General features: G+C 42.0%; 1 protein-coding gene and 1 pseudogene across 2 annotated transcripts in view; one reads left to right on the top strand and one right to left on the bottom strand.

Annotated features, from left to right (window-relative positions):
• The window catches only part of LOC124037909, a 29107-nt pseudogene extending 17809 nt beyond the window's left edge, over positions 1 to 11298 (top strand). The window contains exons 4-13 of the transcript XR_006839264.1: positions 856 to 957; positions 1132 to 1266; positions 3886 to 4003; positions 4086 to 4178; positions 4345 to 4441; positions 6981 to 7032; positions 7152 to 7280; positions 7523 to 7658; positions 9087 to 9232; positions 9371 to 11298. The product of XR_006839264.1 is annotated as a septin-7-like (transcript). The remainder of the gene's footprint in view (positions 1 to 855; positions 958 to 1131; positions 1267 to 3885; positions 4004 to 4085; positions 4179 to 4344; positions 4442 to 6980; positions 7033 to 7151; positions 7281 to 7522; positions 7659 to 9086; positions 9233 to 9370) is intronic.
• A 1-nt stretch (position 11299) lies between these two features.
• On the bottom strand, positions 11300 to 12567 carry LOC124037911 (C-C motif chemokine 4 homolog). Its single transcript, XM_046353160.1, has 3 exons — positions 12308 to 12567; positions 11972 to 12092; positions 11300 to 11783 (listed from the first exon to the last, which is right to left on the bottom strand). The coding sequence occupies exons 1-3, from the start codon at positions 12369 to 12371 to the stop codon at positions 11702 to 11704; spliced, it is 267 nt and encodes an 88-aa protein (XP_046209116.1). The 5' UTR covers positions 12372 to 12567; the 3' UTR covers positions 11300 to 11701.
• Between the last annotated feature and the right edge of the window lie 5225 nt (positions 12568 to 17792).

The raw sequence follows: 17792 nt of genomic DNA, 5'->3' as shown, positions 1-17792 counted from the left end.
AGCTGTTTTCAAGATATTACCGTGTGACTTCATTTTGAATGTAGACCGACGTAAGTTGTTTTTCAGATTTGTTGAGGCCTAAGATTCCTGGTTGTGTCTCTGGGGTCCCCGTGGTTCCTGCTGATGTGTTTGATCCCCCATTGAAGAGTGCGTCCAATGTTTAGAAATGGAGCTGTTGGGGTAGACCAAAGCCACCATACCATGTAAATGTAGAGGGGTAGACTTGGGCCCAGTGTGCTGTGTGCGGCTGTCTGCTGCGGCTGCCATGGGCTGGGGGGGAGAGATGGGGGGGGTGGAGTATTTATATTCCAGAACAATCTCTTATGTCTGTCAAATGGTCACATTCTGTCTACTCAGATTTCACTCAATTGATGGGTGCACATTTTTGGGGTATTTTGTTTCTCTTTCACTGAAATGGATTTAAAAGCAGATATGCAGGCGCGCGCGCACACATGCGCACACACACACTCTTCCAAAAGTATTTTGAGTGCTTGATATATGCCCTGCTAGAAAAGAATGTGCATCTAAACTAAAGTGTTTTGCAAAGGCAAAGAATGTGTTTTTGCGTGTTTAGAGAGACTGAAAGAGGTCGCCCCAAAATAACCACCCTTGTGAAAGTATGCAGCAGCCGAACAGAGAGCAACTGAAACAGACCGGAGCGGGAAGCTAATTCTGCATTTGTCTCCTAAACCGTGAAAAATCTACCAGCACCATATCACTGTCACAGCTGCCGCCCCCCCCCCCCCAGGACTAACATGATTAAGCTATAGATGAGCCGTAGTGTATGGGGGAGCTGAGAGATGAAATGGGAGCTATGGAGTTATGTCTTAGAGCCACTGTGTTACTGTTTTGCAGGTGGAGCAGTCCAAGGTTCTGGTGAAGGAAGGGGGGTGTCCAGCTCACTCTCACCATCGTCGATACGCCAGGGTTTGGAGATGCAGTGGACAATAGTAACTGGTGAGTATTGGGAGTGAATGTGAGCATGTATGAAAGATATGGTGGAATTTGTTTGTTGTGTAGGAGTGTGACTATATGCAATATTCTCTCTGCGTCAATGAGTGCCTAAATGTAGAGGTGAACAACATTTTCCTATTTTACTCTTTCTCGCCTCTCTTTCATCCCCCCTCTCAGCTGGCAGCCTGTCATTAACTTTATTGACAGTAAGTGTGAGGACTTCCTGAATGCAGAGTCCAGGGTGAACCGACGACTGATGCCAGACAACAGAGTTCACTGCTGCCTGTACTTCATCGCCCCCTCTGGCCACGGGTGAGTACTGACAGACCTTGGGAGAACAGTCCTTTTGTGATCATGTACCAGTACTACATTGATGTCATAGGATGTATAGTATATACTCTTTGATGGCTAAATATATGAAGCCTATGCTACCCACCTTTCCTTGTCTGATAAAGAGACTCGTATGAGCTGAAACACAGTTAAAATTATAACAAATGTTATACCGCATGTGTACTGTAATTATAAAGTGTTCTCTATGCTGCTTCTGAGTTAAGTGGCCATGTATTTCCATGTGCATTAACTCTGTGTTGTAGAAGTCATGACATTATGCTTTTGATTGCGTGTGTGTGTGCCTTTATCGATTATCTACCAATTTGTAAGTCGCTCTGGATAAGAGCGTCTGCTAAATGACTTAAATGTAAATGTAATGTAAATGTATCTCTGCTTGCCTATGTATGTGAGCCCTAATGTGAACAGGAATGTATGAGTGGAGAGTAGGCGCATGCGTGAGTTCACATATGTGAGTGGGAAGCAAGACCGAGAGATGTAGGCTGCCAATGTTGTGACCTACAAGGTTGCATAACACCCACTAGACTGAGGATGAGATGGAAGCGCTCTCACCATCACTGAGCCAGCCAATCAGGAGGAGGCAGCTCACTGAGGAGCCCCTGAGCTCAGAATCCCTGGGAATGGGATGCTTTATTTTCAGCTTAGAAAAACGCCTCCGTAGATAGCCTCCGTAGCAAATCAGCTAGGCCCACTTTTTGTGTTAGGATCTATCCAATCCTACATATTGTAACCAGTCAAATGGTTGTTGTAATTATATGTAGCCATATAAGGAGGACTATGGAAACTGACGTGGTTGTGACATTATATAAGATCATGAAAATGTCCGTTGTTAGACCAACACAAGGTAATGCATTAAGAGATCAGAAATCATGTCAGTCCTTGCCTCTGCTAATGTGGAGACAAATTCAGAATGTGACCTTCCTCCTCTGCCAGGTCTGTCCCTGTCGCTCTCCCCACACTTCATATGCCCCCTTTAGTCCTGTGACCTGTAACAGCGGGTCTGTTGCTCTGTGTCTGTATATTCCTGGAATCCACAGCCCTCCCCACCGCCCCCCCATCACCCTTACTGCTTTGCCCCCTCCAGCTCTCCCCTCCAGTCCCTGGACAGAACTCACTCTCTCAGGCCACAGAGAAGAAGAGCCCCTTTGTCCACCTACTCCCTCATCAGCCAGAGTGAGAACATCACAGAGAGAATAACAAAGAGAATCCCTCATGATCCCACCATGACATAATTATTAGTGGTCACTGACTGGGAAAAAAAGAAAAGACATGAAAATACACTATACAGTATATACAAAAGTATTTGGACACCCCTTCAAATGAGGGAATTTGGCTATTTCAGCCACACCCGTTGCTGACAGGAAAATAAAATCGAGCACACAGACATGCAATCTCCATAGACAAACATTGACCATATTGAAAAGCTCAGACTTTCAATGTGGCACCACCATAAGATACCACCTTTCCAACAAGTCAGTTCGTCAAATTTGTACCCTGCTGAGCTGCACCCGTCAACTTTAAGTGATGTTATTGTGAAGTGGAAAGTCTTAAGAGCAACAACGCCTCAGCCGCAAAGTGTTAGGCCACACAAGCTCATAGAACAGGACCGATCAAGTGCTTATCGTGTGAAAATCATCTGCCCTCATTTGCAACACTCACTACCGAGTTCCAAACTGCCTCTGGAAGCAACGTCAGCAAAATAACTGTTCGTCTGGAGCTTCATGAAATGGGTTTGCATGGCCGAGTGGCCACACACAAGCCTAAGATCACCATGCGCAATGCCAAGCGTCAGCTGGAGTGGTGGAAATGTGTTTTCTGGAGTGATGAATCCCGCTTCACCATCTGGCATTTCCGACGGACAAATCTGTGTTTGGCGGATGCCTGGAGAAACCTACCTGCCCTGATGCATCATGCCAACTGTAAAGTTTGGTGGAGGAGGAATAATGGTCTGGGGCTGTTTTTCATGGTTTGGACTAGGACCCTTAGGGAAATGCTAATGCTACAGCATAGAATGACATTCTAGACGATTCTGTGCTTCCAACTTTGTGGCAACAGTTTGGGGAAGCACTTGACTGGCCTGTACAGAGCCCTGATTGGAATGCCGACTGTGAGCCATGCATAATCACCCAACATCAGTGCCCGACCTCACTAATGCTGTTGTGGCTGAATGGAAGCAAGTCCCAGCAGCAATGTCCCAATATTCTAGTGGAAAGCCTTCCCAGAAGAGTGGAGGCTGTTATAGCAGCAAAGGGGGGACCAACTCCATGTTAATGCTCATGATTTTGGAATGAGATGTTCGACCATGTGTCCACATACTTTGGATCGTAGTGTAAATAAGACAGTCGGTGTTTCTTTGGTTCCTCCAGTGTTTTCTTGCCACTGGTGGCATAATGCACTGCGTCAGTTTGAGCAGAACATGTACTAACTACAGAGAATTATTCAGGACTGTGTCACATCAACGCATAAGTCAGCCTTCCCTGCCTGCCTGCCTGTGTTTGTCTGACTGACTGTGTATCTGTTTTGACTGCAACAACAGAGCCTCAGAACATATATTTTTTTTTAACTGTGTAAAATGCGTTGAAGGCTGAAGCCTCTGGACATTGAGTTCATGAAGCGTCTCCATGACAAGGTCAACGTGATCCCTCTAATCGCCAAGGCAGACACTCTGACACCTGAAGAATGCCAGCTGTTCAAGAAACAGGTGTGTGTATGTGTTCATTATTCGTGTTGGCACAAACACATGTGTATGGCAATTACTCATGTCATTTTTACCTTCAACTCAGATCATGAAGGAAATCCAAGAACACAAGATCAGAATCTATGAGTTTCCTGACACCGAGGACGATGAGGACAGCAAGCTCATCCGGAAGATCAAGGTATTGTCCAATGAGAGAGACTGATACGGTCATTGGTATCAGTCCACACTAGTCCCCATCTGCCATTTTGTTTTGTCCCTGTCAGTTTGGTTATCTAATAGGTTGTCGATACTGTACAGGCTCACTGATTAACTGTCACTTCTCCCTCTGTCCCCCTGTGCGGCAGGAGCGGATGCCTCTGGCAGTGGTTGGCAGCAACGTGGTGATTGAAGTGAACGGCAAGAAGGTCAGAGGTCGTCAGTACCCCTGGGGCGTGGCAGAAGGTAGGTTCAGTATGGGCCTGGCTGGGTTCTCTGTTCTGTCTGAGATGAGACAGTGGCATGGTATTGTCTGTGGGTTGTTGTTCTGGAGAATGTTCTTTATTAATGTCACTCACTGTGCCATGCAAGTGGATGAAGCACGGAAGTGTGGAGACCTAGTGTAGGGAAACTGCATGGCCTCCCAGGAAATCCCCCCCTTCCCCCAGAGAGTGTTTCTGACAGGGATTCTGGAAAAGGGGGACAGGGTTCTTCTACTAGAGTATCATGGTCTCTCTGGCAGTGAACACTGTACTGTACCACCCCAGGGACTTCAGAGAGAGAGACCTTGTCACCCCTTTTTTCACCATTGGCCACAATGAATCGTTGTTGTTCTCCACTTGATTTTCTTTTGTTTTAAGTTCCCTGAAATACATTTTTTGTTCATTTTCAAGTGTTGCTCTGTGGTTGACCGTTGACCGTATCAGTGGTTGACCGTATCAGTGGTTGACCGTATCAGTCTTTCACTTTTTCATTCTTTCTTTTCTCTTTTTTCTTTCTGTCTATTCTTTTCCATGACTGACAGAGGGCATTTTTGGTAAACAAAACCATCTCTCACATTTGATACCCCTCTCCCTCAGGCCTTCCTCCCCTCTTCACTTTTTGTTGCTGCGACATTAGGTTGATGGTCAAAGTGGAACTCTTACTAATTGAGAAATCTATAGGCTGTTCAGCGCTAACGCTTCTCCTAGAATAGAGCAACATCACCCTCTAACTCATGTTAATAGGTACCTGATTATCTTCGAGGGATACTTTTGGATGTGGGCAATGAGGCCCTTTATCTACTTCCCCAGAGTCAGATGACCTTGTGGATTCCATTTTTTATGTGTCTGTGTCCAGTATGAAGGAATTTAGAGGTAGTTTTGTGAGCCAATGCTAACTAGCGTTAGCACAATGGCTGGAAGTCTATGGGTATCGACTAACACGTTAGATGAAGGGCCTCATTGCCAAAATCCTGAAGTATACCTTTTTATATTAAGTCATACCTTTTCCAGAACTGCATGATCTACCTTTATTCGTTTTAGTCATCATTTGGCCACTCGTCAACACTCAATTGTAGCACTGTTAAGAGTTGAAAATGCACAAACGTATTGTATACATAGTATGTGAATGTATACATATTTTGCATGCATTATCTAAGAACAGTCACTTATCTATATACACTATGTTGGGCTAAATCCTTGCACTGTGATCCTGTTTGCTGACACTCCCTGTAGTTCCCACAGGGGGTCCATCACACATACTCCGTTGCATATTGACTCATAGAACATTTTACAATAAGTTCTTTGTGATAGGATAAGACATTTTTCCCCGTTCTTGGCTCATTCAATGGAAACCTCCATGCAGGTATCATAATCTAACGACCATTAGTAGCTAAAGCACTCTGGCTTAAAACTCCTGATGGGCAGCTGACCCCATGCGATAGCAGTGATCTTGCTCTCAGTGTTGCTCTGTTTTAACGGCACGGCACTGAAAACAACAGTGAGGAGGCAACAACCATTCAGTCCAGCGTACATCAGGAGTTTTCAGCCAATCGGCCGAGGGTGTGTCTTTCCATTAGAGCTACAACCATGCTTTGTTATGACCCTGTGACCCCACCTCAACCAAACCCTCCTCCTCTCCCATCCCATCACTGAGGCTGGCCTGCCCTGCCAGCCCTCATCTCCCCTCATGTAACCCCTCGTTCAGTAGACAGTCAGGGTGGACAGACACTGGTTACAGGGGTCACCTGGGCAGGACCTGGGTTCCTGTGTGCCCTCTCCTCCCTCCCGTCAGAAGTCACTCAGGTAGGTGACAGCAGGGGCTCTATGCATGCACCTCATGGGTAAGGTGTCCTCCTCTTCCTGAGATCCACAGCTGACAGCGTGATGCACATTAGGCTTAGCCCCAGATAAGGTGGGGCCTGGGGAGAGGAGCTATGTAGTAAAGGAGACATGTTTTGATCAGGAAAGAGGAGAAATCCACATCCTCAGCAGCAGTGTCTCTGCGGTCCTTTTCCAGAATCCCATGTGATCTTTTAACCATGTGTGTGTTTAATCAGCTGAAATGTATGCCTTAGAGCAGTGGTCTGTCTGGTCTGTGACATGTCTGTCTGTTGACTACTCTTTGTACTGTATACTACTGAATGTGTGTGTTTGAGCAGTGGTCCAGTGAAATGTGTCTCTGTCCTTCGTGATAGTTTTAACCATGTCTGTGTGTTCACTGAGCAGACACATTCTTGTTTACAGTCTGAGCACGGGTCCTTTTGGCCAATTACTTTGTGTGTTGTCTGTGTGTTTGACTACCTAACAGTCTCACCTGTAATAAGAATGTAGACTAGCTGAGTGACCCAGTGATTTTTGGCTCCGGGAGTAGAAATTGTCCCTTTTGATCCGAGAGCCTTTGTAATGTTACCGGGAATTCTGGGAACTGGTGTGTATTCTAGCAGTACCCAATAATGATTGATGGCGATGTGAAGAGAACAATCTCTGTGGGTCTCTGACATCTCTCTCTCTTCCTGTTTTAGTGGAGAACGGCGAGCACTGTGACTTCACTGTGTTACGGAACATGCTGATCAGGTGAGAGACAGAGGATGCATGTCAACCCTTTTATTCATCCATTATTGTCAGTGATTATAACACGGTATTTACAGTGATATAATTATTTGAGACCCAACTTCCCCAATTCTCTCCTGTAGGACCCATATGCAAGATCTGAAGGATGTGACCAACAACGTCCACTATGAGAACTACCGCAGCAGGAAGCTTGCTGCCGTAACCTGCAATGGAGGAGTGGACACCAGCAAGACCAAGAACCAAATGACCAGGTAGGAGAGAGACCTTAATCATCAGAGGAAATACCATAGATCTGATATGTTCAATAGTAATCAGACAGGCTGAGAAAGAATCTAAAATATGCTGTAAAGCTTATTTCATAGATGAACCTGACGTTTGAGTCATAATGTCATTAAGTGACGGTGACCAGACCGTATTGGTTGGGATGTGCTTCGTTACTCACTGGTCACTGTTAGTGATTCTTGATGTTTGGTCCCTCACCTTTGACCTGTAGGAGCCCCCTGGCCCAGATGGAGGAGGAGCGGAGGGAACATGTCATGAAGATGAAGAAGATGGAAACCGAGATGGAGCAGGTGTTTGAGATGAAGGTCAAGGAGAAGAAACAGAAACTGAAGGACTCTGAGGCTGAGGTGTGTGTGTGTGTGTACACCAATTGGGAGACATAAGGACTAGAAGTGACCGAGTAATCGGAATGGCCGATTTAATTAGGGCCGATTTCAAGTTTTCATAACAATCAGAAATCGGTATTTTTGGACACCGATTTTGCCGTTTTTTTGTGTTTTTTTACACATTTAATCCTTATTTAACTAGGCAAGTCAGTTAAGAACACATTCTTATTTTCAATGACAGCCTAGGAACGGTGGGTTAACTGCCTCGTTCAGGGACAGGCAGAATGACAGAGTTTCACCTTGTCAGCTCGGGGGATGCAAACTTACAACCTTACAGTTAACTAGTCCAACGCAATAACGACGTGTCTCTCATTGCACTCCACAAGGAGACTGCCTGTTACGCGAATGCAGTAAGCCAAGGTAAATTGCTAGCTAGCATTAAACTTATCTTGTAAAAATCAATCAATCATAATAACTAGTTAACGACACATGGTTGATGATATTACTAGATATTATCTAGCATGTCCTGCGTTGCATATAAACTGACTGAGCATACAAGTATCTAAGTATCTGACTGACCAGTGGTAGGCAGAAGCAGGCGCGTAAACATTCATTCAAACAGCACTTTTGTGCGTTTTGCCAGCAGCTCTTTGTTGTGCGTCAAGTATTGCGCTGTTTATGACTTCAAGCATATCAACTCCCGAGATGAGGCTGGTGTAACCGAAGTGAAATGGCTCGCTAGTTAGCACGCGCTAATAGCGTTTCAAACCTCACTCGCTCTGAGCCTTCTAGTAGATGTTCCTCTTGCTCTGCATGGGTAACGCTGCTTCGAGGGTGGCTGTTGTCGTTGTGTTCCTGGTTCGAGCCCAAGGAGGAGCGAGGAGAGGGACGGAAGCTATACTGTTACACTGGCAATACTAAAGTGCCTATAAAACATCCAATAGTCAAAGGTTAATGAAATGCAAAGGGTATAGAGAGAAATAGTCCTATAATTCCTATAATAACTAAAACTTCTTACCTGGGAATATTGAAGACTCATATTAAAAGGAACCACCAGCTTTCATATGTTCTGAGCAAGGAACTTAAACGTTAGCTTTCTTACATGGCAAATATTGCACTTTTACTTTGTTTTTGCATTATTTAAACCAAATTGAACATGTTTCATTATTCATTTGAGGCTAAATTGATTTTATTGATGTATTATATAAAGTTCAAATAAGTGTTCATTCAGTATTGTTGTAATTGTCATTATTACAAATAAAAATGTAAAAAATCGTCCGATTTAATCGGGATCTGCTTTTTTTTGGTCCTCCAATAATCGGTATCGGTGTTGAAAAATCATAGTCAGTTGACCTCTAATAAGGACAGGCGAGGTAGAGCTTCAAGTCAATTTGGATGTGTGTATCTGTCTGTTTTATTCACAAGTAACACATTTGCCTCCCTTCTCAGCTGGAGCGACGCCACGAGCAGATGAAAAAGAACTTGGAGGTTCAGTATAAGGAACTGGAGGAGAAGCGGCGTCACCATGAGGAAGAGAAGTCAAACTGGGAGGCACAGCAACGTATACTGGAGCAGCAGAAACTTGACGCTTCTAAGTGAGTGGCTGACATATTTAATCGTCCTTCCTCTTATTCTCTCAGACAAGCATATATTATGTTTTGTCTATTTTTCTCAATTAAATGCAATTTTGAGATATTAAATCATTCCCTTTTTCTCTCTCTTTTTTTTTACAGGACCATGGAAAAGAACAAAAAGAAGGGAAAAATATTTTAAGTTGAACCTATTCCTCCAATTAAATATTGCAAACTTGTTTTTACATCATTTTTGATGTTCACACAATCTATGACCCTCAAACCATATATACACACACACACACACGCGCACGCAAATAAGCCGCGTTCACACTGCACTTAGCTCAGGGCTACGAGGGTGTTTACACTTGCACATTCTAAAGTGGGCTAGCTGACCCTATTATACTATTTAGGTCATACATGGACCTCACACATGCATCTCATTCAGTACATACAACAACACGCCCCAATGTCACACTCATACACCACTATACACACACACACACACACACACACACACACACACACACACACACACACACACACACACACACACACACACACACACACACACACACACACACACACACACACACACAGCCACATCCCTCTTTTGGGGGTCTGCCAAAACCTTTTATTTCTATTCCTGACAAGGAGGAAATTATGTCCCTCTGATCTTTGGACTTTTACACATGGCAGGCATCATGCATAGCCATCCTTTATACTAGTGTACTACAATCTGTTCTCTAGCTAGCTCACCTGTTTCTTCCAGCAGAGGAAGCTCAAGACCATTCACAAGCACACTCCATTACGTACGCTCAGACATTCCCTGAACTCCTGGGACATGTGCATGTTAAACACACACTTGTAGGTGGTTATTAAGGGTTCGAGTCAGGTGCGAGTGTACAAGAAACAGGAAAATAATTGTTTTGAATTATGACAGTCAAAAGCCAAGTCGAAATGAAAAAGCCAGGTTCAGGAAAGGGGGTGACCTATCTTAAATGTGTGTGTACTTGTGTGTGGGTGCCTGTGTGTGTGCACGTGCCTGTAAACCATGTGTTTGTGTCTTCTATTTTACGAATAGAAGACACACTTAACGGTATAAACAGTAACATTGTCAGTGTCATAACATTCTCTGGATACTGAAGCAGATAATTATGTCCCTATTATATAGATAATGTTACACAAATCATATGGGTGTCTAAAGCAATGATAACCGTGATTATGGCAATGTCTTATATTGTGAAGTGATGGATTTTGTCAAAGCCCTAAACCTAAAGCCCTATCTATCCCTTGTCCCCTGTTCTGAAGACTGTACCGAGAGCTCTAAATGCATGGGTTTGTCCCAAACGCATGGTGAGACTCTGACACTGAGACACATTGTGTGACACCTCTAAACCCTTACCTCTCTGAGGTCCGTCAAGTTTTATTTGAATATATTATGTATGTATGGTTGGACAACAATCCCTTGAATCCAGTAGGATCATTTAAGTGGTTCAACAATTATTATTTTAGTGTGGTCTTGATTTGACAAACCTCTAGAAATCTTAATATGCACTTGAAGACATGCAAAAGGGACACAGAAAATGCACAGATAAATACAACACACATAAAACCCCTGTCATTTTCTTCTGGTTCACATACATAATGGAATTGACTGTAAATTGTTATATACTTCACAACTGAACACAAGCCCCAAATCCCAGAAGACAACCTCTGACCCGACCTACACTGCCTTCATAAGCCACACTCACACACACAATAATACTCTATGCCAACTGTATGCTTTCTCAGGACCAGTCTCTTGTTGCAGGTCTCTGAGTTGTAATAGTCAGAAGTTAGTCTGTGGTCTGAGAAGTCTTAAAGGCTCATTTGAGCTAAGGTCTGAGACAAACCTTTCCTAAATCATTATTTAACCACTCCCCTATCTAATAATGTTGAAGGTAGCCATAACTTTAGGAATTGTTTTTTTTTATATATTTTTTTTTATATATATCTACACTCTTCAGCTTTATTCTGTTCATCATTTTATTATCATCTGTTCTCTCTAACTGTACATTATTAATATTAAAGATGAAGGTTATGCTTAAGTGAAATGTTTCCTCTCCTTTTATTAAAGCAGTGGATTCTCACATACAGTACATTAAAACACAATAACGTGCATGTGCATCTTAACTCATATCAATTCCATATATTGCAAAATAGTTATTGCTGCATTCCAAAGTGATAAACATGTCACTTTCTTACTGTTAAGTGTTATAGGAAATAGTTCTGAAAGTTTTTATAGTAAAGTGAACATATACAGTAAAACATGGGGTAAGATGATAACCAACCGTTTGGTGCCATCCAGTGAGCTACATTAAAACTCTGTCTCTACTTGTATGTCGAGGATAGAGTAGTCTTCATGGAGCTGGTGAGGCTTGAGTCATGATGAGGAGGTTGTCAAGGATGACTGGAACTCTCAATGCCTCTACATGTGGCCACAGCTGCTGGCTATTTGAGCCGGTTGAAGGCTTTCTGTACCCACCGCTCACTCAACTGGAAGCAAATCAATTTCCCCTTGACAGTTTTTACCCTGTAGTAGAAAAATAATGGTACAAAGAAAAGGGTACTATTCAGATGGGTACTATTCCTTTAATGACTGTTGCAAGTCAGTGAAAGTCACTAGTTCTTTAGTCTTCCATAATTGAGACAATGCAATGGCCTCAAACTAAGCGTTTGCTGTTGAACTCTGGCATCACTGGAAGAGGAACAAACACTTACACAAATGCTGGTAGGGGGCAGCCACTGTGAGTCTTCTGGATTGAGACAATCTTTTTGTGGGGGACACTCACTTTGAGGAAGTGGAAACAGCAGCTTTCTGGTGAAGTCTGCAGTCCAAGAGCTGTGGGGGGATAGGATGGGTCAATTAGAACATCCTTGTGACTATTGACTACGAGGCAATCAGCCCAAGATAAACATGACAATCTTACAGGTATATAATCAAGATCATAAAAGGATAACTTATCTAAGTGCCCCTATCAAGAGGGCACATAAGCACCCACTTGGGTTACATCCTTCTGTTAATGCACAATCCTTATGAAAATGTAATGAACTTACGGGTAGCATAGGAGTGGAACACTGTCAACAGCAATAACCCAAGAGCCAAGCAGGTAGTCTTCATGATGGTTTAAGATTTGTCGAAGGTCTGGCTTTTGCCCTGTTGTCTTGGTTCCTCTTTAGTCTGAGTCCGTAAGAGTTACATCTCCCCATATAAATACTGTCCAGATGCATAATGGAACTTCCAGAGTTATATTAATATTTTGTTGAAGAGTAGGTGCCATTACACACTACCATTATAATCTCAAAATGTCCCTACGCCCCCGTAGCTTGCCAAGTTAACCACTACTGATCAATGGCTGTAGTCTTTATATTCACTTCCTTTTTGAGAGGTAGGGGACTCTGTAAACATGATGGTGTGAAGATAAGATTCAATGCAGTGCCACCACAGTGCTTACAACTTCTCTCCAGCACCCCTCTGTCAGTGGAAAGCTGGTGACGAATCTTCACAAGAAGTGGATCAAGCAGGAAGGGGTCAGAGTGTATGACAAAATTTTGCTAAAAATATTTTTTCCTCTTACTGTATTTCATCAGCTATTTGAAAACATGACATCATCAAACAACATCAGCAGTCCTGGAAGAAGCTGAATCTTCAGATGTGTGACTTTGTATGTTGTCCTCCTGCATTATTTAGTTGTAATAGATCAAATATGGGTATACAATCGCAATTACTGCAAGCCTTTAAAGCGGCAATCAGCAGTTAAAGCAATAACATGGATAGGGTTGGAGAAATGTAACCACTCTCAAATTCATAGAGCTATGTAAAACATTGGAGTAAAACACACTTATATTTTGAGTTCTGATGGTGAAAGACAGTTGAACTAAGCTACATACATAAGTCCAAAAATGGATGTAGTAACTACAGATTGCCCCTTTAACTGAATTAATATAAACAAAGTATTCACACCCTTTGACTTTTTCCACATTTTGTTGTGTTACTCCCCCCCCTTAAAAGATTTAGATGCACTATTGTAAAGTGGCTGTTCCACTGGATGTCATAAGGTGAATGCACCAATTTGTAAGTCGCTCTGGATAAGAGCGTCTGCTAAATGACTTAAATGTAAATGTAAATTTAAAATGAATTAAATGTCGTTTTTTTGTCACTGGCCTACACACAATACCCCATAATGTCAAAGTGGGATTGTGTTTTTTGACATTTTTACAAATTAATACAAAATTAAAAGCTGAAATGTCTTGTAACAATAAGTCAACACATACAATTAGCTGTAAGGGCCCTCAGTTGAGCAGTGAATTTCAAACACAAATTCAACCACAAAGACCAGGGAGGTTTTCCAATTCCTCACAAAAAAGGCACCTATTGGTAGATGGATAAAAAGAATGCAATTGAACATCCCTTTGAGCATGGTGAAGTTATGAATTACACTTTGGATGATGTATCAACACAGCCAGTCACTACAAAGATACTGGTGTCCTTCCTAACTCAGTTGCCAGAGAGGAAGGAACCCGCTTAGGGATTTCACCATGAGGCCAATGGGGATTTTAAAACAGTTAAGGCTGTGATAGGAGAAAACTGAGTATCAGGGGTGTAGGTAATGCTTCAGGAGCACTCCCCCACCTTTTTTAATTTGAAAATACATGGAGCTGGTAAAACTATTTCTGGAAAATGTATTCTGATTAATTATATTAAATTACCATGAAAAAACATTTAATGACAGACCAAATAAGTATGTAGGCTATAGCAGCCTAGAGGTAGGGAAATTATGGTTTCATCTATGAAAATACACTTTATGAATTGATAGTTCACCTCTCTATTTTATTTTATTCTTTAATAGGGTATATTGTAGCCATGTGTTGAAGCTAATTAAATGAAAGTGTATTTATGATACAGTGTAGTGCAGTGTGCAGTAGTGGTTCGTGGGTAAAATCACTGGGGCAGCCAAGCCCCCCCCCCCCTCCCTTAATTCATATGCCTTGCTACCATGATATACTGTATTTGCTTAAAGGCTGAGACAATAAAAAGACACAGTGGCAGAATAAATTCAACCAAGCCTTTGTTTTTATCACAAAACCAGATAGCAACCTCTGTCCAGTAAAGTATATTGCATGTACAGTAACATGACCTACAGCATAGTCAAGCAAGTTCATGTTTCCAACAGTTTCAGACCACAAGACAACTGTTGATTTAGAACCGCAGTGTTACATTTACATTTGAGTCAAGTGCCTTGCTCAAGGGCACATCGACAAATTTCACCTAGTCAGCTCAGAGATTAGAATCAGCAACCTTCAGTTACTAGCCCAACCTCTAAACCGCTAGGCTACTGCCCAGTCCACTATAAGTAACAAAGAAAACAGGAGCTGCCTCCACTATTCCAGCACCATTTCCACTTAAACATCATCAAATCACCTCTGCTTAGTCTAACACAGTGACAACTTAAAGATGCCAAAAACAATTTAGTCCAATCAATGTAAGATACATATGATGTGGCTGTCCATGGTTTTCATACAGTAAAAGCATTTATATTTTGTTGTCCTAGTCTAAAATGCTTGCTCGCCAAACTTCCATTCATGGGAAACGTTAGCTACTTAACATTAGCGTTCTACATCTAGCTGCATGTTGAACTTCCATCTTCTCAGGCCAGGGGCACAATGCATGAATTAATGATTGGATCAGAATCGTCGTCATAAACATTGGCCAGTATGGAGAATTAAGTAAAACCACAAGTCCAAATCCCTATCTCTAACCATGGCTAATTTAGGAAAGGAACAAGTTTTTCTGTCAATGGTGTATGCTCTCAATGGGATTTGATAGGAGTGATGCCAATTTCAAGCTGGCCTCCCTTTATACTTTCAGGACCATTCACAGTTGAGCTCGCTCAGTTTAGCTCAACGCTGATTGGATTTTAAAAAATACTTTTTTGTCAAGGGAAGCAAAGATGGTACTTTTTGGAGAAATGTCCTCTGGTCTGATGAAACAAAAATAGAACTGTTTGGCCATAATGACCATCGTTATGTTTGGAGGAAAAAGGGGGAGGCTTGCAAGTCGAAGAACACCACCCCAACCATGAAGCACGGGGGTGGCAACATCAGGCACTTCACAAAATAGATGACATCATGAGGGGGGAAAGTATGTGGATATATTGAAGCAGCATATCAAGACATCAGTCAGGAAGTTAAAGCTTGGTTGCAAATGGGTCTTCCAAATGGACAATGACCCCAAGCACACTTCCAAAGTTGTGGCTAAATGGCTTAAGGACAACAAAGTCAAGGTATTGGAGTGGCCATCACAAAGCCCTCAATCCTATAGAAAATTTGTGGGCAGAACTGAAAAAGCCTGTGCGAGCAAGGAGGCCTACAAACCTGACCCAGTTACACCAGCTCTGTCAGGAGGAATGAGCCAAAAGTCACCGAACATATTGTGGGAAGATTGTTAAAGGCTACTTGAAACGTTTGACCCAAGTTCAACAATGCTACCAAATACTAATTGAGTGTGTGTAAACTTCTGACCCACTGGGAATGTGATGAAAGAAATAAAAGTGAGAATAAATCATTCTCTCTAATATTATTCTTAAAATAAAGTGGTGATCCTAACTGACCTAAGACAGGGAATTTTTACTAGGATTAAATGTCAGGAATTGTGAAAAACTGAGTTTAAATCTATTTGGCTAAGGTGTATGTAAACTTCCGACTTCAACTGTATATTATTGGCTTCCCTTGGCATCCATGGATACACGCCACTGGTGTAGTGTAAGCTACACAATGCAACTAATTTAATGTAATTGAGCGATCCTGGCGGGTACTCCAATCTTTTAAAATAGCACTCATTAAGATCTGTTGCCTACGCCTAATAGTCCAAAACTGTCTTTTCAGTCTATTCTTGTTCTGAGAAATGAAGGCTATTCCATGCGAGAAATTGCCAAGAAACTGGAGATCTCAACGTCAACAGTGAAGAGGTGAATCCGGGATGCTGGCCTTCAAGGCAAAGTTCCTCTGTCCAGTGTCTGTGTTCTTTTGCCCATCTTAATCTTTTTTTTATTGGCCAGTCTGAGATATGGCTTTTTCTTTGCAAGTCCGCCTAGAAGGCCAGCATCCCGGAGTTGCCTCTTCACTGTTGACGTTGAGACTGGTGTTTTGCGGGTCCTAAGCTGTCAGTTGAGGACGTGTGAGGTGTCTGTTCCTCAAACCAGACACTCTTATGTATTTGTCCTCTTGCTCAGTTGTGCACCAGGACCTCCCATTCCTCTTTCTATTCTGGTTAGAGCCAGTTTGTGCTATTCTGTGAAGGGAGTAGTAAACAGCGTTGTACGAGAACCTCAGTTTCTTTGCAATTTCTCGCATGGAATAAAATTAGTCTCAATTAGTCTAAAGATGGCCAGTTTTATTGCTTCTTTTATCACAGAAACAGTTTTTCAGCTGTGCTAACATAATTGCAAAAGGGTTTTCTAATGATCAGTTAGCCTTTTAAAATTACAAACTTGGATTAACTAACACAACGTGCCATTGGAACACAGGAGTGATGGTTGCTGATAATGGGCCTCTGTACGCATATGTAGATATTTCATAAAAAATCAGCTGTTTCCAGCTACAATCATAATTTACAATATTAACAATGTCTACACTGTATTTCTGATCAATTTGATATTATTTGAATGAACAAAAAATAGCTTTCTTTCAAAAACAAGGACATTTCTAAGTGACCCCATACTTTTGAATGGTAGTGTATATCAATTAGATCTTTCTGTATTTAATTTTCAATAAAGTTACAAAAATGTTATCAATTTTGAATTCAGGCAGTAACACAACAAAATGTGGAATAAGCGAAGGGGTATGAATACTTTCTGAAGGCACTGTCTATGCATAGTCACACTCGGTCTACTGTATGACAATTATTTTAGGAAACCCCCAAGCATATGTTCTTCTTTTTTTGTTGATGTGAAAAGCGTAGGATGCTGTTTTCCTCTTTTGCAGAAATCTGTGGTGTAGAGCTATCTGTGTCAAGTGGAGATGCTATAGACAGCAGATGTTATCAGATATTTCCACATGCATACAGTAAGATTTTTTACAAAGTTCTTATCAGGCTGACTCACACACTCACACACATTTTCAACCCTCACCAATTTCCACGGATAATTCATCATTGATATTCTGCAATAATGCAAATGATATAATTCTAGACCTCACATGTATGTTCAATAAATGTTAAATGAATGTAGACAATATGTTTTGTTTTGGCCTTGTATTAGGTTTTGGTTGTAAATTGCAATTAGACAAATTTTACAACCCAGTGTAGACTGCAAAACGTTGATGACACTGACTCACGTTATAAACAAATTAAGTTAGTTAGATAGATTAGATATTAATTTATGAAGTTCATTGCCTCACCCTTTATGGAAGTTCATCATCTAAGATACTCACAGTAATTTTCCACCTCTCAATGTCCTAGTCTGTAATCCCCAGAAGACTTCAATCATTCTAGTTCACAATAACTCCATGGCTTCATACCACAATGGCTACCACCCTGTAGCAC

This window comes from Oncorhynchus gorbuscha, linkage group LG01 (genome assembly GCF_021184085.1).
Source record: "Oncorhynchus gorbuscha isolate QuinsamMale2020 ecotype Even-year linkage group LG01, OgorEven_v1.0, whole genome shotgun sequence".
NCBI classification, from domain to species: Eukaryota; Metazoa; Chordata; class Actinopteri; order Salmoniformes; family Salmonidae; genus Oncorhynchus; species Oncorhynchus gorbuscha.
This window is presented reverse-complemented; position numbering and strand designations above follow the sequence as displayed.

Bases quoted from the DNA above. Each gene is read 5' to 3' on its own strand.
- LOC124037911 (XM_046353160.1), bottom strand. From the start codon at position 12,371: ATGAAGACTACCTGCTTGGCTCTTGGGTTATTGCTGTTGACAGTGTTC. The intron at 12,093-12,307 runs GTAAGTTCATTA...ATCCCCCCACAG, and splicing joins GTTCCACTCCTATGCTACCC to CTCTTGGACTGCAGACTTCA. The intron at 11,784-11,971 runs GTAAGTGTTTGT...TTTCTACTACAG, and splicing joins TGCCCCCTACCAGCATTTGT to GGTAAAAACTGTCAAGGGGA.